Source organism: Echinops telfairi, unplaced genomic scaffold (genome assembly GCF_000313985.2).
Source record: "Echinops telfairi isolate 266 unplaced genomic scaffold, ASM31398v2 ScPeMD7_7407;HRSCAF=8445, whole genome shotgun sequence".
Lineage (NCBI taxonomy): Eukaryota > Metazoa > Chordata > Mammalia > Afrosoricida > Tenrecidae > Echinops > Echinops telfairi.
In genome coordinates, this window is record NW_022111307.1 from 5,365,679 (window position 1) to 5,390,166 (window position 24,488).

The 24,488-nt window shown below is 44.2% G+C and overlaps 2 protein-coding genes and 4 non-coding genes across 10 annotated transcripts; 1 reads left to right on the forward strand and 5 right to left on the reverse strand.

Annotated features, from left to right (window-relative positions):
• The first annotated feature begins 1,657 nt into the window (after positions 1–1,657).
• Positions 1,658–12,241, forward strand: RFC4 (replication factor C subunit 4). The gene is made up of 10 exons (XM_004713413.2): positions 1,658–1,835; positions 3,383–3,461; positions 6,255–6,334; positions 8,827–8,946; positions 10,178–10,321; positions 10,498–10,618; positions 10,912–11,037; positions 11,727–11,807; positions 11,884–11,997; positions 12,073–12,241. Exons 1-10 carry the CDS (start codon positions 1,708–1,710, stop codon positions 12,166–12,168), a joined length of 1,089 nt encoding a protein of 362 aa, XP_004713470.1. The 5' UTR covers positions 1,658–1,707; the 3' UTR covers positions 12,169–12,241.
• Positions 12,236–18,197, reverse strand: EIF4A2 (eukaryotic translation initiation factor 4A2). 5 transcript variants are annotated; one of them, XR_006680687.1, is made up of 13 exons: positions 18,107–18,197; positions 17,363–17,408; positions 17,143–17,275; positions 16,711–16,850; positions 15,811–15,979; positions 15,601–15,710; positions 15,264–15,407; positions 14,845–14,982; positions 14,500–14,589; positions 14,190–14,269; positions 13,649–13,755; positions 13,286–13,391; positions 12,889–12,981 (listed from the first exon to the last, which is right to left on the reverse strand). XR_006680687.1 is itself a non-coding variant. In XM_004713414.3 (11 exons), the coding sequence occupies exons 1-11, from the start codon at positions 18,133–18,135 to the stop codon at positions 12,837–12,839; spliced, it is 1,224 nt and encodes a 407-aa protein (XP_004713471.1). In that variant the 5' UTR covers positions 18,136–18,195; the 3' UTR covers positions 12,236–12,836. The 5 variants fall into 5 exon arrangements, 1 of the variants encoding a protein (XP_004713471.1); XR_006680685.1 differs by having other exon boundaries at positions 13,645–13,755; XR_006680686.1 differs by lacking the exon at positions 13,286–13,391 and having other exon boundaries at positions 12,893–12,981; positions 13,645–13,755.
• Positions 14,331–14,469, reverse strand: LOC115871827. The gene has a single exon (XR_004047497.1). It is a non-coding gene; the product is annotated as a small nucleolar RNA SNORA4 (small nucleolar RNA).
• LOC115871824 lies at positions 14,663–14,795 on the reverse strand. The gene has a single exon (XR_004047495.1). It is a non-coding gene; the product is annotated as a small nucleolar RNA SNORA63 (small nucleolar RNA).
• Positions 15,051–15,231, reverse strand: LOC115871835. Its single transcript, XR_004047502.1, has one exon. It is a non-coding gene; the product is annotated as a small nucleolar RNA SNORA81 (small nucleolar RNA).
• Positions 16,953–17,022, reverse strand: LOC115871837. Its single transcript, XR_004047504.1, has one exon. It is a non-coding gene; the product is annotated as a small nucleolar RNA SNORD2 (small nucleolar RNA).
• Positions 18,198–24,488: the final 6,291 nt, after the last annotated feature.

The following is a 24,488-nucleotide window of genomic DNA, read 5'->3' on the forward strand; positions in this document are numbered from 1 at the left end:
TCAGCTGTCTTGGCGCCCCGGGGGCCTGGTGCCCCCATTTTAGGGGAAGGAGCCACCACTCCCGCCCCTCCACATCCCGGACCCCTCCTCGCTGAAAAGCCCCGGTGGTGCCCGCGTCCCCGCGCGCGCCCTGGGCGAGACGAGGTGCCGGGCGGGAGCCCGGGCCGGGCTGCCTCCTCTTCCCTCCGTCCCCGCGCCCTTTGCTTCCGTTCTGGCGCACCGGCGTGCCCGCCCAGCCACTTGCTGGTGGTCAGTCTGCACCCCGCCGCCCGAGCCCTGCTTTGGCTGGACTGCTTGTGGAGCAGCCTGCGGCCCGCACGCAGACACCCCACAACCAGGTTAAAACCTGGATCGCAGCAAGCGCAGCACACGTCTTGATTGAAGTCGGCTACCTTATAGAACAGGCTCCGGCCTCTTTTACAACAAGGAGAATTGGGTCTCTTAGGTGGGAATTCGTTCACTAAGCAGGATGCAGCATCTTCCACTCTTGTAGGCACTAGGGGATAGATACAACGATGAACAAAGTAGGTTTGCCACTGGTCTGGGAATTTGTGGGTAGGCTAGTAAAGCTTTTTTTTTTTTAATCTATGGGCAGCCTTTGTTTTCTTAAGTGGGTTTGCCCATTAATTTTTCATTGCCCATGCTTTACCGCGTTGTTTAGATTTCTGAATAAATGTTGAAAGTACACAGCGCCAGACATACGCCCCATTCAAGTTTTTACACGTGAATTCATGTGGACGATGGGTTTTATTTATCATGAGCATTTTTCTAGTTTACAACAATCGGCTACCCCACCAAAAACAACAACAAAATATTTGGCCCTGTGCCAGTAAAGTCTGTCCTGCGGAGCTCTATGGCACAGAAGAGAGTGGAGGCCCTCGTTTGTGACCCAGCACAACTGATTGCTGCGCTCATCCCAGGGCTTCAGCTAGTGCAAGCCCTGGACTGAAAGTCTGTAGCCTCCCAAAGGAGCCCTGGTGGCGGAGTGTGTTAAGAGTTCAAAGTCAAGTTCTAATGAGGCTTTCTACTCTTGTAAAGATTCATCTCGGAAATCTACAGGGACAGTAATGGATTAATACTTCCCTGGGGTGATGGCAAGGCAAGTGGGTGGGGTCTTAGTGTTCAAACATGAATGGTAGTGATGATCGCATAGCACTTTTCATATGTATGGACTATTAAACCATAGGCTATATGAATCGTATGTCAATAAAACTGAAAAGGAAGGTTAATCTGGGCAACCCTGCCCTAGAGGATTGTGATGAGTCGGAATTGAGTGGGCAGAGGCCTGCCTTCAGGGTATCTTTTCTCACTGCCACCACACTGATTTCGACTCACAGGAAACCACTAGCCACTCCTTGGGAGAAAGACAAAGCTTTCTGCTCTTATAAAGAGTTAGCCGTCTTGGAAACCCTGAGAGGCAGTTCTACTCTGTCCTGTAGGGTCACTGAGTTTGGCTACTAGTGCATCGTATTTATCAAAGTCCAGGACATTCTCTGGAAACTGTGTTGGTTCTGACACGGGTTCTCTTCTGTAACTCCCCCACGAAGTTCCTATGGGCGTGCACTCTTTCCTGCCTTTACAGCCCACCTCAGTGCATTGGGAGGGTCCTAGCCTTTGCATAAGGTTACGGTGCTCTGGTAGTAATTTATCCTTTCAAGATAGCTTTCTTTTCATTTTCTCTCTTCCCCGGGTCAGAGTGAAGTAGCCATGCAGGCATTTCTCAAAGGTGCATCTATTAGTAAACTACCGCCGACCAAGGACCGAGCAGTTGCTGCCACTGCAGGAAGCAGTGGAGAGAACAAGAAAGCCAAGCCTGTACCATGGGTAGAAAAATAGTAAGTCCACTTGTGTTTTTATCGAAACAGTTAACAAATGACTTCTCTAGCCAGTTTGACGGAATCTGAATTTAATTCCACAGAAACCACCAAGCGCCGTCAAGTTTGGATCCCTTGGTTTACATAAGGAGGGCAGGGTTTGCCTTGCTCAGATAGTGTCTTTGAAAATCACCACTTGTTTAAATCATAGAGATTGGAACAGAAAGATACCCTAAAGTGCTCTAGTTTCATCCCCCCATTTTTTCGATGAACCAAGGTTTTCTCCACACTAAGCACAGTTTTTGAGGGTTGGCAGCAGCTAGAAGAAAACAAAATTTCTATAAACTTCTGTTGAGGAGTTTACTTCAGTACAAATCATCTGTTTTCCATTTCATTACGATTACCTAAAAGCCTATTGCCATCGAGTTGATTCCAACTCATAGTGACGCTACAGGACAAAGTAGAACTCTCCCCTTAACCCCAACACACACATACACACACAGGACAAAGTAGAACTCTTCCCCTTAACCCCAACACACACACACACACACACACACCCCACTCCACCCCTTAGGCTTCCCAGGATCGCCCACCTTCTTGTTAGCAGTCAAGCATGTACCCACTACACCACCAGATAAAGCAGCTGTAACCACGGGATGGGGCCTGGTGGCACTTTACCAAGTTTTTGCAGGTGACTTATAGGCCAAATAAAGGCCACATATGTTTTGTTTGACCCCAACAAGGCTTGGGAAAGAAACAAGGAGAATTAACATATAAATCAAGTTTTTCCGCCTCTCAAGTCATGTGTTCCTCAGTTGGCCATAACGCCATCATTTTCTCTTGTCGTACATTCAGTCTTCACTCTCAGTCTCTACCTGATGCCAGCAGATATATGAGAATGAGCTGCTGTCTATATGATATACTGGTTTCCCCATAAAACATCCTCTGGCATAATTCCTGATGATAATGGGCCTGATTCATGAGAAAAGCAAAGCTTTAGATGAGTTAATAGAGCAGCGCCCAATCTTAGGGCTGGGAGTGTGGCTGAGCCACTAAAAGCACTAGTTGACGACGGGAGACTAAAATTGTATAATGTGATTGTGATGCCTCAGCCGGGCCCCTCCGTCAGTTGATGAAGTGAACGCGCCCCGTATCTGTGTGCTCAGTCGGGGTGGGAGATACCGGGGCTAGCAATGTCAGAGCCCCTAACCTGACGTCCCTGAAGGGGACTCTTCTAAGCTCAGGTTCATGGTTCTGTCAGAGTAAACTACTTTCTAGACAAGTATCCATTCGGACGTTTTAACCCTTGTAGCAAAGTGAAATCCTTTTGGATAAGTTTTGTAAACAACAGGTGTAGAAAATACATGTGGTAGTGAAAAATTCTTCACTCCTTCCGTGTATTTGTATAAGATAAATTCAAATGGGGTTTCTCAAATACTTTATATTATGAAACAATTTCTCTTTTCATTTTGATATAAGAATCTTCATTGCTATTTTAGCCGAAGCATTACTTAGAAACTTTTCTGTGACTACTGTAAAATACTAAAGAAACCTTTTCCCCTTCCCAGCCGGCCAAAATGTGTGGATGAAGTTGCTTTCCAGGAAGAGGTAGTTGCAGTGCTGAAAAAGTCTTTAGAAGGAGCCGATGTGAGTTGAAAATTGCTTTTAATGCCATTAGGAGCTTAAGGCTTCTTAACCCCCTGCTTTAAAATCCTCCTGCCCCAATTAAATACCATGCTAAAGAGACCGTAGTCCCTTGGTTTGTACAATGCTAGTTAGGTAAACGTGTTTACTGGTTGAGCATCTCCTGGTCACTCCTGTGTGGCATGTAATACGCTCCAACCTACCTACCCGCCAGCTGCCATTGAGTGGGTTCTCCCTCACGTAGCTCCCTGTGTGACAGTGTAGACCACGCCATAGGGTTTTCTTGGCTGGGACGAAGACACAGATCACTGAGCCTGGGCCCTCTGGGTGGGTTTGAACCATCAACCTTTAGGGTAAAATTGCCCTTTCTTTACTGATTTAGGCTGAACCACAAGATAAGAAAACTCTAAACATGTAACTGTATATAGACCATTGCGTCTCCTTCCCTGGCTAGGGTGGCATGTATTTTGTATTTTAGATTCGTATTCAGAGACAAGATAAGCCCTTAGTGAAGAAGGAGCACTTTAAACTTGTACTGGATGAAATCCCAAAAGTGTCTCAAGGGCTCCGCCAAGAGGGGGGAAGTTGCAGATGCAAGCAAGATGTAACTGGGGTCACTCCCAGGACTTGCTGCCTTCCCTTAATCCTGGCTGCTCTGAACCGGAAGTGTGTGTGTGTGGCTGCCATCAGAACTCTTCCTGGCAGAGCGGTGCTGCAGTCCGCATTCTTGACGGTCCATCTGCCACCCGGTGCAAGCCTTTTTCTTTACTGCCGCTTGCTCCAATTTGAGATGTATACCTTTCACCTTTTAATTTTACCACTTTAATTAGTTATGCTTTCACAGATGACAAGATGCATTTTAATTGTTAGGTGTTTCCAACTATAGGCAAATGTGGGATTATGACCCACATCTTTTTTTTTTTTTTTTTTTAATTAATCAATTTATTGGGGCTCATACAATTTATCACAATACATAGATCAATTGTGTAAAGCACATCTATACATTTGTTGCCCTCATCATTCCCAAAATTCTCTTGCCTCCTGGGTTTATGACCCACATCTTGATGTTATGCCAGCTAATTTATGAGCCTAGATTAAGAATTTCATCTGTAACTCTTTTTTTCATCTGTAACTTCTTGTTTATTATTTTATATTCCTTTTCAAAGTTATGTAAAACTTTAAGAAAGTTTTTTTCTTAATTTAACTCCAAAGAGCAAAGGAACATAATTATTCCCTTCATTTTCTTTTAATGGTTTTAAAGTACAAGTAGTCTGTCCCTGACCATTGGGGTGCCATTTCTGTGACCGTCAAAAATGAATTCTGACATGCATCAAATAGCTTTTTCCCTTAATTTTCATGATTACTTTTTATTATCAATATCTTTATAAACCCAATCTTTCAAGGGAGTGAACATCTGAGAGCAAATTATATTCTGTAACATTATATGTAGTATTTATTAACAATAATAAAATGCACCACCACCCCCAAAACTAGATAATCTTACATGTGATTTGTCATAACTTCAATATATCATAGTTCAGAGACTACCTGTAGAACTATAGTAGGATTTTTTTCTTCCCAGTAATCAATTTTAAGAACTGATACTAACATATAGATCTAGAATGCACTAATCAATGATATAGTGCAAGGTTCAATAATTTTGTCATTTTAAAGAAATTATTTAAAATATTGTATATAGTTGTTACCTGAAGGAATCGTTACAAATGCTGAGGCATGCACATATCAAAATAATAGTTATACCTTTAAAAACTAAGAGATCTACCAGTTTTGTTTTATGTTTTTAAGTAATGAATCGCTTAGTTAGTATGTTAAGCTGTGCGTTAGCAATATAACAGTGACAATCTTCTGATAAACCTTTTGTCTATATGTCAGCTTATTTATTTACAAATAATTGAGTCTTACACGAGATATTGAAAATACAGATATGTACAGAACAGATAAGGGTTTTGGTCTTTATAAGTTTGAAATCTGTCAAGGCAGACAGACATTTCACAAGTTAACCCTGTGGGTAAGTGAGTAATCTGTGCACATTGTAACAAGTACAGCAAAACCGCTTTCTCCTCTAACCCAAGCAGTCCTTCAGACAGGGTACAGATGCAACATCTCACACAACACCTGGCGCACGATCCTGCTGAGTCCACTTTTAGCTTCTTTATTTTGAACTTGGTGGTTTCTAGAGCAGGTCATAGTTTCACATTCAACAATGTATACCTGTTCTGATTCAGCTTGTGCATTGCAAGCACCTCGTTGGCTTCATTTAGTTAAAATACTTCTGTTCTCGGGAAAGGCTGATAGCCTATTTTTTTTTTCCCAGCCCTTTTTACTCCTTTTTCTCTCGGTGTTGGTCAAATTCACTTGTGTCTGTTTCCACTGCCATCTTTATGAAATGCAAACTCCCACCCAACTCCTGAACAAGGTCAGGAATAAGAACTAACAAAATCTTGGTCTTCACATCACAAATACTAAGACATCTTTATTTCCAGCTTGAAATGTTCTGCCTATGTAGATTAGATAAAGAGTAATATACTTGTACATATTGATGCCATTGACCAGCTAAGAAAGGCATTTGGGAGAAATGAATAGCCTGAAGTGGGGGTGAGGGCAGGGTGGGAGCAGGATTTAGAACTGTTAATAGCATGATACCAATGAAAGGAAGAAATCGATTTCCCTCGGTATTAGGGGAGTCTCCGATCTGTTCCTCAGACCTTTTAAATCATGATTTCCATCTGTTTGCGCCTTAATACAATTTGTAAAAATAAAAATTAATTCTTGCAGCTCCCTAATCTCCTGTTCTACGGGCCGCCTGGGACTGGGAAAACATCCACTATCCTGGCCGCCGCTCGGGAACTCTTTGGGTAAGCTCAACTCTTTCTTTTTTCTCATTGTTCTTTTATTTTTAATATTTGACACCAAAAATCACAGTACTACTTCTTTCCCTAGACATTTGCATTTGATTTTTGTGTAGAGTTGGATTTCTTTTTTTGTTTGTTTCTGAACAATTTACTAATCAACTGGGCCTTTCCTTTCTCTCCCTGCCTGCCTGCCGCCCCACATTCTTGCCTACATCTTTGTACGTCTCATTGTTCGTTTACTCCCCACTCCCCCACCCCTCCAGCCTGGCATTATGGGGGTAATTAGGGATCGTAGTAGGTTACCACAGGTCAGGATCAGTAAACAGTAAGGATACAATCTTGGTCCACAGCAACACCTCTGCTCTGCCAGCAGACAAGTATCTCTGGTCACCAGCCTCAGCCATGCGGTCCCGTGGCCTCTGCGTCAGTAGGCCAGGACGCCAGCCCACCTGTCACTGTCTCACAGTCCCATAGTCTGGGCGCCGCTCCTCTTGCTCTGTGTCCCATTGTCTCCGTGCCACAGTCTCAGGTGCCTCTGTTCTCGGCTTCTGCCACTTCAGACTGATCTGGAACGTGCTCTTCCAACGGTCCTGGGCTTGTGTCTTCAGTTTCTTTATTTAGATATGCAATATAAGGAGCCTTGTAATGGTCTTTGTTTGTGCTTTTCCCTCTCTTTTTTCTTCCCTCGTTTTCTGTATATTCAGATTTTGGAGCCCAGAGGACCCAGCCAACCCTGTCATGTAGATCATATTTCTATTCTCATCTGTGTGATGGTTTGATAGAATTTCCTGGATCTGAGGCTGCCAATCCCCTTACCCCTTCAGTAAGTTCCCTCTGCTCGGGCCTCCTGAGGTCCTGCATCGGAGGTGGCCCTGCCTCTGGGGTGGCCCCCTGAGCCCCTGGCCCTCATTTCCAAGTGGAAGCAGAGTGGGTAGCTGTTGAGTGGGTTGGATTCCATTACAGCAGTAAATATTTCTGCAGTCTACCTTTGGAGTTTCTTCTTCGATTTACTCTTGCCTTAGCCATCCATTCTAGAGAGCAGCCCTTACACAGAATTTTAAAATATACAAGGGGGCTTCAAAAATAAGCTTGTGGAGAAATACAATGGGAAGACAATGGAATATTTCCACAGACTTTCTGAAATCCCCTCATATAACAACCCAAGTTTGAGATCTGAAGAATGTGCGAGATAGCAAGAGCTCTCTTGAATTTATCCAGAATTTGGGGGCATATGGCCCACAGAGGGGTCATCTGAAGTAAGCCAGCAAATAGGTAAGATTTGTTCTGCTGAAATGTAAGCGAGGACAAAGCAGAAAGCTGCTACGATGAGCCTAATCGCAGCCCCCTCTTGTCTGAAAGTTCCTTTTACACGCCTCCAGCTTTACAGAAGACCTGCCTTACTGGCTGCTTTCCCCAAGGGAAGGGACCCCGGGGGAGGGTTGGCTTGGTAGCGTGCTGCTATGGAGGCGGCACGCACCCCTGGAGCTGTGATGGGACGTCACCAGGCTCCCTGAGTAACTGCACGCCGTATCTCAGCCTCAAGCCACCATCGCTTCGAACTGTGTTAGGGAACATGACATGTCAGTTTACATTTTGTGGTGGTTCAGCGAATCAAGCATTGAACTGCTAACCACAGGTCAGTAGTTCAAACCCATTGCCAGTGGTAGGCCAAACAAGCTGGAGAACCCATGATTTACAGCCTTGGAAATCCTGAGAGGGCTTCAGCTCTGCCCTGGAGGGTTGCTAAGAGTTGAAGTCGACTGGAATTGGGTTTGGTGTTTGTTGTTTATTAGGTTATTTTTGAGTCGGTGAATATGCCCTCAAAACCTACCTTATAAACAAACGGTAATTGCTTCTCTGCTTTACGCCGGTTCAGCTTGCGAAACCATGAGGAGTGCTCTGCTCTCAGATGGCAGAGGCAACGTGTATCTGTAGAAGAACAACTAGAGAGTTTTCAAAGCTGGTTTGGCAAAGTGTGCTAGTCATTCTTAACTTTCTTTTGATTTCTGAGATTTTTCTACACGGAGCATATGTTACTTTTAAATGACTAAAAACAAAACTTTAAAACAATTGATTGAGCTTAGTAATTTTCCTTGCACACGCTGCCTTATGGAAATCAAAATGTGCTATATTGCAGCATTATTTAAAATTGTAGTGTACTTAAAAACAGATTGTTTGACAATAGAAGGTTGTGAGGTAAAGTAAGTAAACCTAGGATGGAATGTCATTCAACTATGGAAATGGCATTTACAATGATTTTGATGACATGATAGGATGCATACAATAAGTACTGCATGGAAAGAGGAAATTACCACCCTGTGATGGTGGCTGTCTTTCCAAAAAGCAAATAGAAAAAAAGGCTGAAATTGTCAGCACTGTCACTTTATATTTTGTACATGGTAGATTTTGTTTTAGTTGTGGTGGATTTTAAATTATGCAAGTGTTAACCTGTAGTTGAGCCTCTGTCTTGTCATATGTGTTTCATTTTGGTACAGGCCTGAACTTTTCCGATTGCGAGTTCTCGAGTTAAATGCATCTGATGAGCGTGGAATACAAGTGGTTCGCGAGAAAGTCAAGCACTTTGCTCAGTTAACTGTGTCAGGAAGTCGCCCAGAGTAAGCCAGCGTCTCCTTTTCTCGGTGGCATGTCACTGTGCTTGTTTTCAAATAAGTTGGTGCCCAATTCCTGACTCCTCTTGTATGTTGTTAGATCATATTCTTTTCTATATCCTGTAAACTTAGGAATGACTTTGTATGATATTTTTAATAAGATTTAAGTTGCATGACTCACAAGATTTTCTGACATTTTATGTGTTAAGAATATTTAATTGTTTGAGTTGCTCATTATGAAAATCCTGACTTTTCTACAGTTGAATTGGAAAAGAGAAAATGCCTTTCCTTTCCTGTCAGATAATTCAGGCTTCAGGGTGTTCCTCGTCGTGAGGGTGACAATATACATTCTTATTCAAACTGGAACTTTAGAAGGCAATGCTATTAATAATTAAAGTAGAACTACCCTGCTGCAAAACAGTGGTGCGCTTAAGTTCTTAGGTGGCAAGTGTTCTAAAATGCAATGTGTAGACCCTAGAGAGATTATATTTAAAATTCATTATCAGAACACACTTCAGAGTTGGTGGGAAGTAACTTGTGATACCTACCTTGTAGCGTGGTGGTTATGTGTTGGGCTGCTAACCCCTAGGTTGACCGTTCGAAACCACCACTCTTCGGGAGAGAGAAAAGACTTCTACTTCCATAAAGAGTCACAGTTCGGCCTTGCCCGGCCGGTAGGGTTCCTATAGGTCAGAATTGACTCAGTCGATGGCAGTGAGTTTGAGTTTTGTTGTATTTTTACCTTGAATCAAAAGGAGCCCTGGTGCATAGTGGGTTATGCATTGGACACTGCTAACTGCAAGGTCAGCAGGGAAACCACCCTGAGAGAGGCGGAGGCCTTCTGCTCCTGCAAAGCGTTACTGTCTCAGGAACCCACAGGACTAGTTCCGCTCCGTCCTATATGGTCACTGTGAGTTGCAATCGATTCAATAGCAGTGAAGTGCTTTTTGGTTTGTTTTTGACCATAAATCAACAGGTAGTCACAAAAGAGTCAATATGCGGAAGAGAAGAGTAGATGTGTGGGTGGTTTGGGCTGCGGAATTGAAGTGAGGAATCCTCTGGGCATAGGATTTCTTCCTGGAGTCGTGATCTAAGAGCATGAACAGTGGTGATACAAACCCACTGAGCTTCAAGTGGCGGAATTATATGGTTTGTGAATTATCCCCCGATAAAGCTGTTTAACAACAAACGTGGTCCACGTACTGATGTTCAGCTCTTATGTGTTTGTCTAAATCAGCGGGAAACCATGCCCTCCGTTTAAAATTGTGATTCTGGATGAAGCCGATTCCATGACCTCAGCTGCTCAGGCAGCTTTAAGACGAACCATGGAGAAAGAATCTAAGACCACCCGTTTCTGCCTCATCTGTAACTATGTCAGTCGGTATGTACATGGCCCTGAAGATAGTAATTTTGATAACCCCAATTAGGATGGGAACAAATTTATAGAAGTTTTCTAGGCAACCTTTTTTTAAAAAAAAAAAAATAAGAACGAGTTCTTTTGGGAAAGTCATTTGGACCCAGACCCTTACTTGCTTTTTCCAACCTTATGTTTTGCAGAATAATTGAACCCCTAACTTCTAGATGTTCTAAATTCCGTTTCAAACCTCTGTCAGATAAAACTCAACAGCAGCGATTACTAGACATTGCTGAGAAGGAAAACGTCAAAATCAGCAATGAGGTACTATTAGTGTAATTACTAAACCCTTTGACAAGAATGGAAAGGGATCTTAAGCTACAGGAAAGCAGTGGTCGGAATGTCTTGCACTTAAAAGATGTTGCCTTTTAAGTTGGGCTGTTTAATGCTACCTTATCTGTATTGCAAAGGCCAGTGTCACACATGAAGTGTGATTCTCCAACACGTCTCTGCATAATGACAAGATTCTAGCCTACTGAGAACCCACCTCAAGAATTAACTTGGTCTTATGAAATTCTGGCCCCCTGGTCTATCAAAATAACTTCCTCTTTCTTAAGGGAATAAATTACCTTGTCAAAGTGTCAGAAGGAGACTTAAGGAAAGCTATTACGTATCTTCAGAGTGCCACTCGACTAACCGGTGGAAAGGAGGTCACGGAGAAAGTGATCACAGACATTGCTGGGGTAAGAGCACTTTTTGTTGTTTCTAATTGGCACTGGATGCTTACTATGTGCCAAGCACTGCACTAGGTAAATAAACCTAGGAATATGTTCAAGTCAGGAAGAGCAGTCTAATACGCTAACTACTGAGCTTTTCAGCGTGCCAAGCATGTTCAATAGATCATTCAGAAAAGCTACATGCTTCCATTTGCACATACAAGCAGTAATGGTGTTTAAGCACACGTACACGTTAAGTACGTTTTGTCAAGGGATCATGTATAAAACAGTACTTATCTTTCAAGCACTACACCCCTAATACTGTCATTTTTAGTTCTGAAGGTATCTTCAGGTCATTCCATTTTATGCATCTTGTGTGGGGACTAGAGAGACGCTGGTTGTACATCAGAATTTAGGTTCATAAACTGTAGTTTAGCATTTTTAAGCAAAGTTGAAGAGCTTTCTTTACAAGAGCCTGATGGCACAGTGGGTTATGCTTTGGGCTGTTAACCAAAGTGAGCAGAAGTAAACCGTCTCTGAAACCCCCCCAGGGGCAGTTCTAACTCAGAACCTGCTGGAAGGCAGAGTTTAGTCACTTCCACTTCTCATCACAATGCTTGTGCACCAACTACTGCACTTAGGCAAATAGTGTAGAGGTGGTGATTCTAGAATTGGTCCTGCTCACCAATGATAAATCATGTAGCGTTACTTTTCAGGTAATACCGGCGGAGACAATTGATGGAGTGTACACCGCGTGTCAGAGTGGCTCCTTTGACAAGTTAGAAGCTGCTGTTAAGGTAAAGCCTTCTCAACTACCGGAAACTTGGGGCAATTGAGCAAACATACTGATGATATAAAACGTGTTTTATGTAGGAACTGATAGATGAGGGACATGCAGCAACTCAGTTGGTCAATCAATTCCATGACACCATCGTTGAAGACAGCCTTTCTGATAAACAGAAGTCTATTATTACAGAAAAGCTTGCAGTAAGTAGGTACCTTTAATGTCTGACTACATAGCTGAGGGTAATCTTTACTTGCTAACAGTCTCCTCTGTTACAGGAAGTGGATCAGTGTTTAGCCAATGGTGCTGATGAACACCTGCAGCTGATCAGCCTCTGTGCCACTGTGATGCAGCAGCTAACTCAGAATTGTTAAGCTGAATTTTAATTCTGCTTGACTGTACTTGTAAATATTGCATTTTGGAAATAAAAAGTAAACCAACTTTAAAGTGAATATACAATTTATTTAACATTCAAACTTCATTAAGACATGTGCAATATGGCAATTTTACTGGGTTTTCTTCAACCCTACTAGGATATGATCGCTTACTGGGGTATAGCCACAGGGTCCAGTTCACACTTAACACTAATTAAATACTTTATGGAATAAATACCAACAAAATGCATTCAAATACTTTCTTTAAAAAAAATCAGTCTTAAAGGCCTAACACAATAAAGGCAGGTATGCAAGTTTAACATAATTGGCTGATTTAATACAGCACTTATATCTTTTAGTCCATAAGTATATTATTAAATGATAGAGAACATCTAATACAACCATTTCTACAGAACTAGGAAAGAAAGATTTTACAGGCCCCATCTTTATACCCAACCCCAACAGTCTACTAATCTAGAGGATAAAGCCAATGACTTTCCTCACAAGAGCTTGTGGCTAAAGCCGCTTTGCTATCAAAATCTGTATTTCTGATCCGTTATGAGCATTGAGACAATATTCAAATATTCCCAAAGAAAGAAGCACAATGCACGTTGTGATCGCCTATTCAGCAACAGCGAGCACGGCGTTCAGGAGTCTCATCCCAGGAATTAAATAAGGTCAGCCACATTCATTGGCATTTCCTCCACTGTAGTATTGTAGAAAGTCTCAATGTCACGAAGAATCCTCTTGTCTTCTTCAGTAACAAAATTTATAGCCACACCTTTCCTCCCAAAGCGACCCCCTCTGCCAATTCTGTGGGAGAGAAGAAATGACAGTGATTAGAAAGGTACTTAAAGCCCTGCATGGACTACCGCACATGTTGATCCACTTGTTAACCATCAGCTGCTGTTTACTAATCAAGGTTACAGGTTTGTGGTTGTAATTGGAGCACTAGCTGCTATGTATCTAGAGAAAAGAGTCTCCTTTGCAAGTTAGTGCCAAAAGGATTCAAAGGCTGTCTGGCTGCAAAATAGGTTATCAGGTGCCTTGAGCATTGTTTTTTTTTACAAAGCAGGTGACACTAATGTGTTTGGGGTAGTGAAATTAAAGCCCATACCAAAGTGGGCCAGCCAGCCAAGAGCAGGTGTCAGCCTGGGACAGATGTGAACACCAGGGATGAAACAAAAAGAAGTTATGTAATCCATTTCGACGCAATTCTGGAACTGTAAATATAAATGCAGAAAGGTTAACTATTTCCTACAACAATTTTTCCCACTGGGAAAACACAAATTTGGTATGGTGACCCAAACTTATCACTGCTTTTTTTGCTCAGCAAATGTGTTACCTCGAAACACTCATCTACCTTTCTGCTAAACCAGACAATACAAAACCACCTACAGGAATATACAAAAATGCCAGACTAGAGCAACTTAAAATATTAAATAATCATGACAAAAGAAAAACAAATATAAATACCGACTCGCTCTTTATGCAAACAGTGTGCTGTTTCGCTTATGAATCCACGTCCTAAATTACGTCAACGTCGTTTCTGAGTGCCATCTCGTCATCAACTGCTGCTATCGACTCCTGTATTTTTTAAAAAGTTTTTTTACATCATATAACAAAGTACAATTCAATTTAGGGATAAAGCCACTATAAACCAGGGAACACACAAATTGCTACCAGACGACACCAAGAAAATCCCAACTATGGAAGACACGATCCAAAAAAAGCACATGGACACAAGAGCAACGTGAGACTCGGAACATAAACTTGGACCAACTTAAGTTAGAGCCTGATCGCCACAATTTGGGCCACAACTCTCTTCCCACTACAGACTGACCAATTTTTTCCCACTGCTGACTACCTAAACCTTCCCAAGTGAAACTTATCATTGTAACTTAAAAATTACATCATTGGTTTCAATTCCCTGATTTGATGTTACCTTTCAGGGAGAAAAACAGCAGTGTGTGAATTTATTTGACCAACATAATTCAATAGTCAAGATTCTATTTACTCACCTGTGAATATAATTTTCACGATTGGTAGGTAGGTCATAGTTTATAACCAAAGATACTTGTTGTACATCAATCCCACGAGCCTGAAATACAATGGTGTCTGTTCAAATTCTAATTCACACAATTGAGCAAGGTGTAATACAAACTGTAGGCCACAAAATAGTAGCGAACTATACTAAGTGGTATAGTCCACTGTGGAGTGTGGTCTCTTTATTCTCCCAAACAGCCCACACTGGTAAAGGTTATGAAAAAACCCTTGCCTCCAAAAATCAACTTTTGGTAGGGAAAATTAAAACACCAGAGATGGACTCACCAACAAGTCAGTAGTGATCAGAACACGACTTGAGCCTGATCGAAATTCCCTCATAATCACATCTCTCTCCTTCTGGTCCATATCACCATGCTACAAGATAAAATGAACAAACCTTAATTCAGGAATCAGTAGTCAAAAGCCAGTATTTGTTAACTGCATCAGTATGTATGAGACCAAGCGTCCCTGGGCTGCTACAAGAAACTAGCAGACAGGGATAGATAAGAAACAGCTTTACTTTGAGCAGGGGGAACGACAAAATAGCACTAAACAGCTATATTGTAGTCTAAATCCTGCTGTAATAAAAAACTTTCTGTTCTAAAGAGTTTCTTAGGTTAGAACTCTTACCAATGCAGACACTGTAAAGTCCCTCGCATGCATTTTCTCAGTGAGCCAATCCACCTTGCGCCTTGTATTGAGGAAAATAACAGCCTGTGTAATCGTCAGGGTCTCATACAAATCACAAAGCGTATCCAACTTCCATTCCTGCAAAAGTGAAAATGGTTTAGCTATTTTGTTTTCATCATTAAAAATGCTCCACTAGTCACTAATAGATTTATCGCACCAAATCTTAAGACGAAGGACATTGGACATTAAGAAAGAGGTCCGCCCCAGTCTTTCCAGACCGGGTGCAGTTTCAATTTCCTTCCTGTGTGTACTCTGCTAGCATTATTACAAAAACCAAGACAGTGCCCCAGTTTCTGTAATTTTAGCACAGTGCTTATACAAGAAGGAAAAAAATCTGGGTGCTTATGGTTATCAATTACCTCTCTTTCAACATTAATATAAAACTGTTTGATTCCTTCCAGGGTCAATTCTTCCTTCTTCACCAGAATTCGGATTGGATCCCTCATGAACTTCTTAGTTACTTCCAACACATCAGTAGGCATGGTGGCAGAAAGCAACACCACCTTTGAAAAAAGAATTACGTTGGCCAAGAAGTACACACAGCTTTCACAGATCTACTTTATATGAAATTCAACTAGAGCTACATACCAACTGCTTAAGGGGGGGAAGAAAGCACCACAATGATAGAGGTACACTTTAATCATGTAAACAGCACGAAACCAAGTCTACACGCAAGGAGCAAAATAAAATTCTCACCTGAATACTTGTATTTAATTTTTGAAAAATCTCATAGATTTGATCCTTAAAGCCTCGGCTCAACATTTCATCTGCTTCATCCAAAACAAACATTTTGATCCATTTTGGAGCTGTTGAAAAACACACAATTGTTTGTGGATGCAACCATACTTTCCTATTCTATTTACCAATAAGTGTTTCAAATTGTGTGCTTTAAGGAGTAATACTTACAAAGATATCGTCTGTTTAACATATCAAATACTCTCCCTGGAGTACCAACCACAATATGTGGTGCTTCAGCCTGCAGTTTTTGCATTTCATTTCGAACATTGGTTCCACCAATACATGCATGGCACGTTGCTCCCATATAATCTCCAAGTGCCAAGATAACCTTTTGGATCTAAAAGCCAGAAACCTTAATTACTATCCTACAGAACTCCGGGCATTAACAACTAACTTCCAAAACAATACCCTTATTGATCTGCAAACAGCTTTTATGCATGCACAGCACCTAACTACTTCCAAGCTTAAAATGCAGACTGAACACACTGTCATCTTTCCCATAAGGTCTTATTCTTGTACCTAGTCAAACTTGGGGTCTTGTCAGCTAATTGTACTAAAAATAACCCCTAAATTACTCTTCAGTGGGTATGTAGAAAATACAATAAATCAGCTCTGTAATTACATATAGGGAAATTGCGTCCATTAAAAAATTTCCCACAGTACACACTATCTTAGTCTTGACCTTAATAAAGCTTAGCGCTTTATTAGGAAGATTTACTTCAAAGCCAATATAACAGCTTTGAAAAACAGAGCATGCAACAGATGCATCACAAACTACTGAGACAGTCAAATGTTAACATGTCACTGCAGTTTTCATGTTGCACAACTGCATTGAACCTGAAGTGGTAGACACTAGCACAACCTGAGAAAGCTTTGGTTTCTCAATGTTGGAAAAACCTGCAAATAAAGCTAGCTGCACACCCAGTTCCTGCTCACCTACCCTGCATGCATAGGCAATGATTGAAAGGGCTCTGGCAGGACCAATTAACACTAACTTAAATCCTTTACAGTTGTGAAACCTGAAACCTATGCAACACGCAAGCAGTTTTTGAACTACACTATCAATACCTGTTGAGCCAGTTCTCTGGTGGGGGCCAATACTAGTGCTTGGGTCTCCTTGAACTCAATCTCCAACTGTTGCAGGATGGAAATAGCAAATGTGGCTGTCTTGCCAGTACCTGACTGAGCTTGAGCAATCACATCATACCCTAAAAAAAGTAGGATACATATTTACCGATCCCACAGCAAACCGTCACTTCTAGTTCACACACCATGTATTCCACTTGGAACATGAATCACGCCCAATCATTAAGTGATCAGCAATGAGTACTCTCTTCATTTCAGGTTCAGTCCCGAAAGATGATTGCCATCATTTCACTTTTAAGGAATACAAACAGGTGGCTAAGTCCCCCAGGTTATTTTCCCTGCTACCCTTGACATCTGCGCAGAACAAGAATTCCTTTTCAATTTTTAAATAGGCCACAGGGAATTGGGCTTTACCTTTAATGCAAGGAATTATAGCTCGCTGCTGAATAGCTGAAGGTTTCTCAAAACCATAAGCATAGATACCCCGAAGAAGAGACTCCTTTAAATTCATATCATCAAAGTTATCAACAATCTCATTCCAGTTGCTCTGTTAAAGAGTTTAAGAAAACCGGGGTAAATTGGAGCCACAATTGCATCTTCTCAAGAGTTTGCAAAGCCACCCGCCATCTCTTACCTCGATGACACCGTCGGGCTCCATTCCCTCGGGGCCGCCATGTTCTCTGCAGGCGAGACAAGCGCAGTTAGAGATCTCCCCTCCGCCAAGCCACGCTTCAGATGGAAGCCATGCTGCCCGCTCCCGCCCTCCACCAAGCCTTCGCCGGCAGCAAACGAGGGCGGCCGCCCGGCGCCCCCCGGCCGGGCCCGAGCGCAGACGCGGCGAGCGGGACGCCTCTCGCGAGAGCTGCAGGCCGAGCTCCGCCCCGCGCAATGCGCAAGCGGGTGATTGACGCGGCCGAGCGGCCCGGCCGGGCCAACGGTTCGCGGGTCCCCAGCTCCCCTGGTGGAGGCCGCCCGCTCCGGGCGCGGGGGCCGGAGGAGCCGCCGCCTGCCGCACACGCCCGCCCCAGCCCGGGGACCCAACTCGCGCCGCAGTGCGCCCCGGGTTCGGCTCCCGGCGCCGGAGGCGGGCTGCGCCACGGCTGTTTGTCCCGCTGCGCCCCGGGAGGAAGGCAGTTGGCATGTCAAAGCGAGCCCCGAGAGAGAGAGACCCGTTAGGCACCCTAGTTTCATGCCCCTCCTATCTCTTCTCCCCACAAGCTGGGGCCGTACACTACGGAAGTTTCTCAGCGCACACAGGGGTGCTGAACCCCCAAACCAACACGAGTCCCAAGTCTCTCGCCTCGTGCCACCTTCCTCTAACATCCTCTGGCGCTGCATGACGGCCACCACTTAAGGCCGCCCCGCGGGAGCGCCTTACCTGTTGTAATCCGCGGAGCCACCAGACATGTCCGAAAAGCCACTCCGAGCTCGGCTGAAAAGACAGCAGCGCCGCGCCACCCGTTTTTTATAGGCTCGCGGCCGGAACCTGTTTCCCGCGGAGGGATTTTCCCTCCCGCCTCGACCTGCCACACGATTTTTAGCCTGAGGTGGTGACCGCAAGCGCAACCTTGCGCACGTTGGTGGAGAACCCCAAGTTTGGTAGTCCCTCGATACTTCGGGGGTGCGGGAAATCCCAGGGCCGTGGGGGAAAGGTTGGGACTCTTTTGACAGGCGGCGGAAGAATATTGCAGCAAATGAAAGCCAAGATTCGAGGTCCGCGCCCGCCCGCCCCCTACGGGGTTTCCGCGTCCCTGACGCAGAGGCGGGGCTGGGGGCGGGGGCTGGGCGGGGTCCGGGGGGTCCGGGCCGGGGGCGCCGCGCACCGGGTGGTCCGGGCCCGCCAGCTGGCGAAGAGGGACAGCCACCTTCAGGTGCTGAAGGGGACTCGGTGTTTCCGCCTGACCCCGCCGCCATTTAATTTGACGCGGAAGAACCACCTGGTCTTCTGCCCGAGCGTTTCCCAGCCCTTCGGGTTATGCATTTGGGAAGCTCCCTTTTGGGGCAGAAAGCCAGCGCGTCTCGGAAAATCCTGTTTATCGGTGTATTTTACAGCACGAGGGGGGAAAACCGGTTATTTACAAGCGTCTGCAACAGCCAACGCTGTTCCCACGTTGCTTCTGCTTTCCTCTTGCTCTTTTAAAAATTGCTAACAAACCCACCCTAACCTAATAGGTTTGCTTGATAATTATGATTATTGTTAACTTTTGCACATGGCTAAAAGTTAAGCAAGAGTCATTGCCCTTGTAACGCCGGCATTTCACTAGATGTGCTCCACACGCTGTTTTGGAACTAGATGTGATTGGGTTTCCATCAATTTTGCTTTTTGTTTGTTTTCAGGAGCGTGAGTTCTAACTGCCTGCGCATAATATACTCTACTCATTACCATAGAAGCTATTCCCCACTCAGTGACCATAGTGTTTCCAAGGCTGTAATCCTTCCAGAGGCCGACTGATGGGGGAGGGGGGAAGGGTCACACCGCTGACCTTTAGGTTAGCTATCCATAGCTGGTGCTGTGCAGCTAACCAGAAAGTCTGAGGTTGGAATCCACTAGCTGGCCTCTTAAAGAAAACCCTAAGGGGTAGTGCTACTCTGCCCTATGATAAAGTCGCTGTAGTCAGTAATAGCTTTGGTTTAAGGTTTTCTTTTGGGGGAGTGTGAGGGGAAGAAGGGGCGGGTTCATGCAGACTACAACCTTCATTATTGAATTAGGGCCTGAACAACCTTTGCTTCTTAAATAAACTGCCGGATTCATTAAAGTCCAAAGGGTTTTCAACGGTAGCCCCAATCAGGACATCATTTTCTTAGTTCAGGAGCGCAACTTGGAAGTGTAATAACTGGAAAAATGTACCAGGTTTTTTATATTAATTATAGAAGATATTTGATTATAATACTTTTTAAAAGGAAAAAGAAATAGATCATTATTGTGGCAGAAACTGGGACAAAAATTAGTGCATTGCCCCTTAGCTCCCTTGCACTGTTCAAATCCAGATTTGAGATGATGGCAGACATTTCTGAACACGGGGTCACAGAATCTTATTTCCTCATGCCAAGACGAGTTTTCAAAAGGGGAGGGGCAGAACCTAAGAAACAGGAAGAAAAAAGTTAAGTCAGAAAAATGGCCAGCTATTTATGCTCATTCAAGTCTTCAGTGAAATCAATCAGCAATTAATACTTACTTGTTGAACATTTCCTTTCATGTTAGGACTTCTGCTAGAATTGGGAGGAGGGAGGAGTCAGCTTTGCAGGGGTCTCTTAAAAGGAAACGATCAAAGGCTTAACATGGTGCAGATGATCGCAGACTTGGTAACTACATAGCTAACAAATGGGCAGTTTGAGAACACCTAAAGTTTCTCACAGACCTGACCATCCGTCTCCTTCCAGGAGATCACAGCTTTGAGAACCCTTGAAGCACTTCGACTCTGCACACATGGGTTAGGCTCTAAAGTGGTGTCTGGGTGCAAATGCTTCGTGACTGGTACCTGGAAAGTTGGAGGTTCAAGTCCACCCCAGGCCTTTCCAGAAAAGACTGGCCATCTGCTTCTGAGAAAACCAGCTGCCAACAGCGTCCAGGAGCACAATGCGACTTTGATGTGCACAGGGTCCCCATGAATTGGAGTAGGCTCCACAGCAACTGGTATGGAATGGTAAAGCCTAAGGTTGAAGTTATCGATGCTGGGGCGGGGTTAATACAGAGTCAATAATTGCCTACAACTCGACAATACACTAGTATTTCTTCTTACCTCAGATCTAAAATTCGAAATGCTTCGGTGCTAACAGGTAGTGTGTGAGACCACTTACAGATAAAATGATGCTAACAATCAAATACACTTTCCCAGTGAGAGCCCTCTGCGTTCGTTCTGCGCCTATAAAAGCCTCAGCAAGCAATTCGAAGCCTAACATTTTTCGTCGCCTTTGGTCCATTTAGCAATTGTAAGCCAATATTCCCCAGAGGATCAAGGAATTACCTTATTTTTCACATAGAAGAGTAACTAAAAAAAGATTGCTATTAGAGTTCCGATTGGGTTTATTCCACACACAGTATGTTTAAACAGGGCCCTGCAGTCAGTGGATGGCTGCCAGCTCTCTCTCAGTAGCACACTGTCTTGCTTTCTCTAGCATGCCCTAAACAGGAAAAGAAAGGAAGAAAAGAGGGAAAAGCCCTCTGGGTCATGTGGGGAAAACCAATGTTGAGGTCTAGGCTAATGTCAAAGTTATAACAAACTCAAGTGGACAACTTTCCAAATCATTGACATTTACAACAAGTTTCCGGGAATCCTGCCCCGCGTGCAACAATGGTTTTTGATCATCGAGCGTTGTAAGGAAGGTTGAGAAGGTCTCAAAGATGAGCAGGGAGAGAAGACCATAGACAGACCAGTGAAGAAACTGACTACAGCGTACAATTATCGTGGATTGATAGCTACTGAAGCTGGGCCCTCACGTGGTGCATCATTTTCAATTTTAAGCAAATATCTTGGCTTCAGCAAGCTCTCAGCTGAATGGGTGCCAAAAGTGTTACGTGAAGATCAGCCAGTTCAAAGAATTTTGTTAAGTCTTTTATGCAAAGTTGAAGCTAAGGAAGACAATTTGTGGTGAGGACATGCTTGCATCCACCCACTCAATATAGAAGAGCAAGGCGCAGTTTAAACAGTGGTTTCCAAGGGGATCTGCTGGGCCAGTTTAATTCAAGAAAAGTCACTGTGAAGGTTATGTTGACTGGGGATGATTTCAAAGAGGCAATCTTAATTGATTTTCTTGAAGGGCACAGAATGATCACAGGGATTTATCTTTTTTTTTTTTTTAAGATTTATTGGGGCCTCTTACAACTCTTGTTATAATACATACATCAATTGTATGACACATTTATACATATAGTGCCATCATTCTTTTCTAGACATTTACTTTCTGTTGAGCTCTTGGGATCAGCCCCTCGTTTTTTTCCCCTTCCTTATCCCCTCCCCCACTCTCATGGCCCCTTGTTAGATTATAGATTATTATAATTTTCATATCTCACACCGACCACTGTCTCCCTCCCTCTCTGGTTTCTGTTGTTCTTCCCCCTGGAGGTGGGTGTGTGGTTATGTGCCATCCCTTCCCCCACCTCCTCTCCCTGACTTCCCTCTTTTGGTATCTTTGTTCCTGTTTCTGTACCTGGGTTCTGTGTGTCGTGAGCTGTATCTCTTGCCTATACCTATGTGCATGGTCCAGTCCAGTCCAGAGTGGGAAGCAGCACTGGGGTCGTGATAGTGGGGGGTGAGGAAGCCTCAAGGAACCAGAGGTATATTGTGTGATCCATGGGTGCTCTACTGCACCCTGATTGACTCATCCCTACACAGGGATTTATTCTGAAGACATTTTAAGAAAATTGAGAACTGCATTGATGAGAACAAGACCAGAAAAGTTGCACCAATAACACACTTTCTGTTGTGACAACGCACCTGCTTGTTCTTCAAGAATACCAAAGACTGTCCTGAGAGAATGTTGTTGGGGAAACTGACCTCACCTGCCCTACAGCGCTGACCTTGCTCCTTCAGGTGTCTTTTTGTTCCCCAGATTCAAGAATGTTGAAAAGGAACACACTTTGACTCTCTTGAAGATGCCAAAACGGATGGTTGGATGTGTTGTGAATCTGAGAGCAGAAGTTTGGAGGGATGTGTGAGAGAGATGGACACTCTCTCTCAGAGGTTTATAGGCCTCGATGAAAGATACGTCAAGAGACAACAGCTTCATGGTTTGCTCTCACCAAGAACCCCAACTCAGTGCCATCGAATTGATGCTGACTCACAGGGACCCTACAAGGCAGGGTAGAACTGCCCTTGTGAGTTTCTGAGACTGTAACTTTACAGGAGGCGAAAGGCCCATCATTCTCCTGAAGAGCGGTTGGTAGTTTCAAACTGCTGACCTTGCAGTTGGTAGCCCAACAGGTGACCACTGCGCCACCAGGGCTCCTTTGCACTTTGATAGTTTTATGTAATAAAAGTTTGATTTTGTAGCAGTGCTTTTTTACTTATCCCCCTAATACATAGAAAACTAAGTATGAGAGAATGATGTAGTTTGCAAAATCAATATAAGGAGTGCATTATTTTCATAAAAATATGGTAGTAGAATTGTTTTGCTAATACAGGGAAAGATAATAAAGGTGAAAGAGAGAAGTTGCATGCAGGATAGAAGGAAGAATTGTCTCTGTGAACACGGCTTCCTTTACTATGCGACCAGAAAACCTTGAAATGCATTTGGTGCCTGTGAGGTAAATGGCATATTTGTGGGGCCACCTGGTGTAGTCTGCTGCTGAATGGTCCCGGTACCGTACAGAGTTAAGATGGGCTCTTTGGAGAGCAGTTTCTTTGTGGATTCTTCTGATTTCGTGGTTTGTCCAGTGAACAGATCCAAATCACCAGATGTTACTGTAAACCTGGGGCACCTGCTGGTTCAGTGGACATCCCCTGAGGTGGAGGCAAGGAATTAGAGATCATTGACCCAAAGTTGTCCAGAGAATCACTCGTGGTTGTGCAGGCAGGAAGATTAGGGATACAGGGGTTGTCTCCACCGAATGCCTATGCTAAACGAAAATTAGCTGGCCATGCCACGATAAAGGGGGTTGAAAGAAATCAGGCACGCATTAGACACCTTAGGGGAAGGTCCAAAGCTGGGCGTTTGCAGATGAGGGTCACCTGGGCATGCACACCAGAAACTGTTAGGTAGCTAGATTTGGCGGGCAGGGAGGGAGGCAGGGGTGCCCCTCCCGTGCCTGCAAAGGCCCCCATAAAGGAGGTTGGAAGGAAATCAGGCAACCATGAGATGTCTATGAAAACCCCAAACTGAGCATGCTCATACTCAAGCCCCCAGCCAGTGGGAGGTACACCTAGGCCCAGGCTCAGGCTCAGGCCCAGGCTCAATGACCTCACCGAGGTGGGCTTAATTCAGCCAATGGAGTCAACCAATACCATCAACCCCGCCTCCCCAGGCAGAGGCTTGCAATATCCTGGCTGTGGGAAGGCTGCGCCCTCTTACCTGGTCAGCGTGGGGGTGCACACGCACTGCCTGGTATTGGCCGCATTGGCCTGTGCGCGGCTCACGGCCTCCGGGCCCACATGCTTATTGCCTCGAGGATTCTTGGGCTTCTGGCCTCCCGGGGTCCCTTCCAAGTTCCGCACTCCTGGGTGCTCTTTCCCACGGCCTCCCGGGGTCCCTTCCAAGTTCCGCACTCCTGGGTGCTCTTTCCCACGTGGTTACTCCCTTTGAGACTGTAACACCTGAAGCTTGTCCCGTCCTTCATAAAAACCCACTTGGATTCCAAAACAGGCTTCGGCTTGAATTCTTTAATCGTGCGAACAACTTAACAAAACCAGCAATACTGTCATACTTGCGCCTAAATTCAGCCACTAAGAATAGCCAATACCCTCAAACCGGCCCCCCAGGGTGCAGTGTAACAAAGATGAAACATACAACTTTCCTCTAGTTCTTTAGTGCTTCCTTCATACCACGATTATGTTATCAATTCGACCTTATAAATCCGGCTGGACCAAAGGATGTACACTGGTACAGATAAGAACAGAAAACACCCTTGCAGAGGGGTCTCAGGGAGGAGATGAGCCAGTCAGGCTGCGATGTAACAACGATGAGAAATACAACTTTCCTCTAGTTCCTAAATGTTTCCTCCCCGCTCCCACTACCATGACTTAAATTCGACCTTGCAAGTCTGGCTAGACCAGAGGATGTACACTGGTACAGATAGGAACTGAAAACAGGGAATCCAGGGCGGA

Coding starts and splice junctions, on each gene's coding strand:
- RFC4 (XM_004713413.2), top strand. CDS start 1,708: ATGCAGGCATTTCTCAAAGGTGCATCTATTAGTAAACTACCGCCGACC. Junction 3,462..6,254: donor AGTCTTTAGAAGGAGCCGAT/GTGAGTTGAAAA, acceptor TAATTCTTGCAG/CTCCCTAATCTCCTGTTCTA. Junction 8,947..10,177: donor GTGTCAGGAAGTCGCCCAGA/GTAAGCCAGCGT, acceptor TGTCTAAATCAG/CGGGAAACCATGCCCTCCGT.
- EIF4A2 (XM_004713414.3), bottom strand. CDS start 18,135: ATGTCTGGTGGCTCCGCGGATTACAACAG. Junction 17,409..18,106: donor GGCTCCGCGGATTACAACAG/GTAAGGCGCTCC, acceptor TCTCGCCTGCAG/AGAACATGGCGGCCCCGAGG. Junction 15,980..16,710: donor CCAGAGAACTGGCTCAACAG/GTATTGATAGTG, acceptor TCTGGCTTTTAG/ATCCAAAAGGTTATCTTGGC.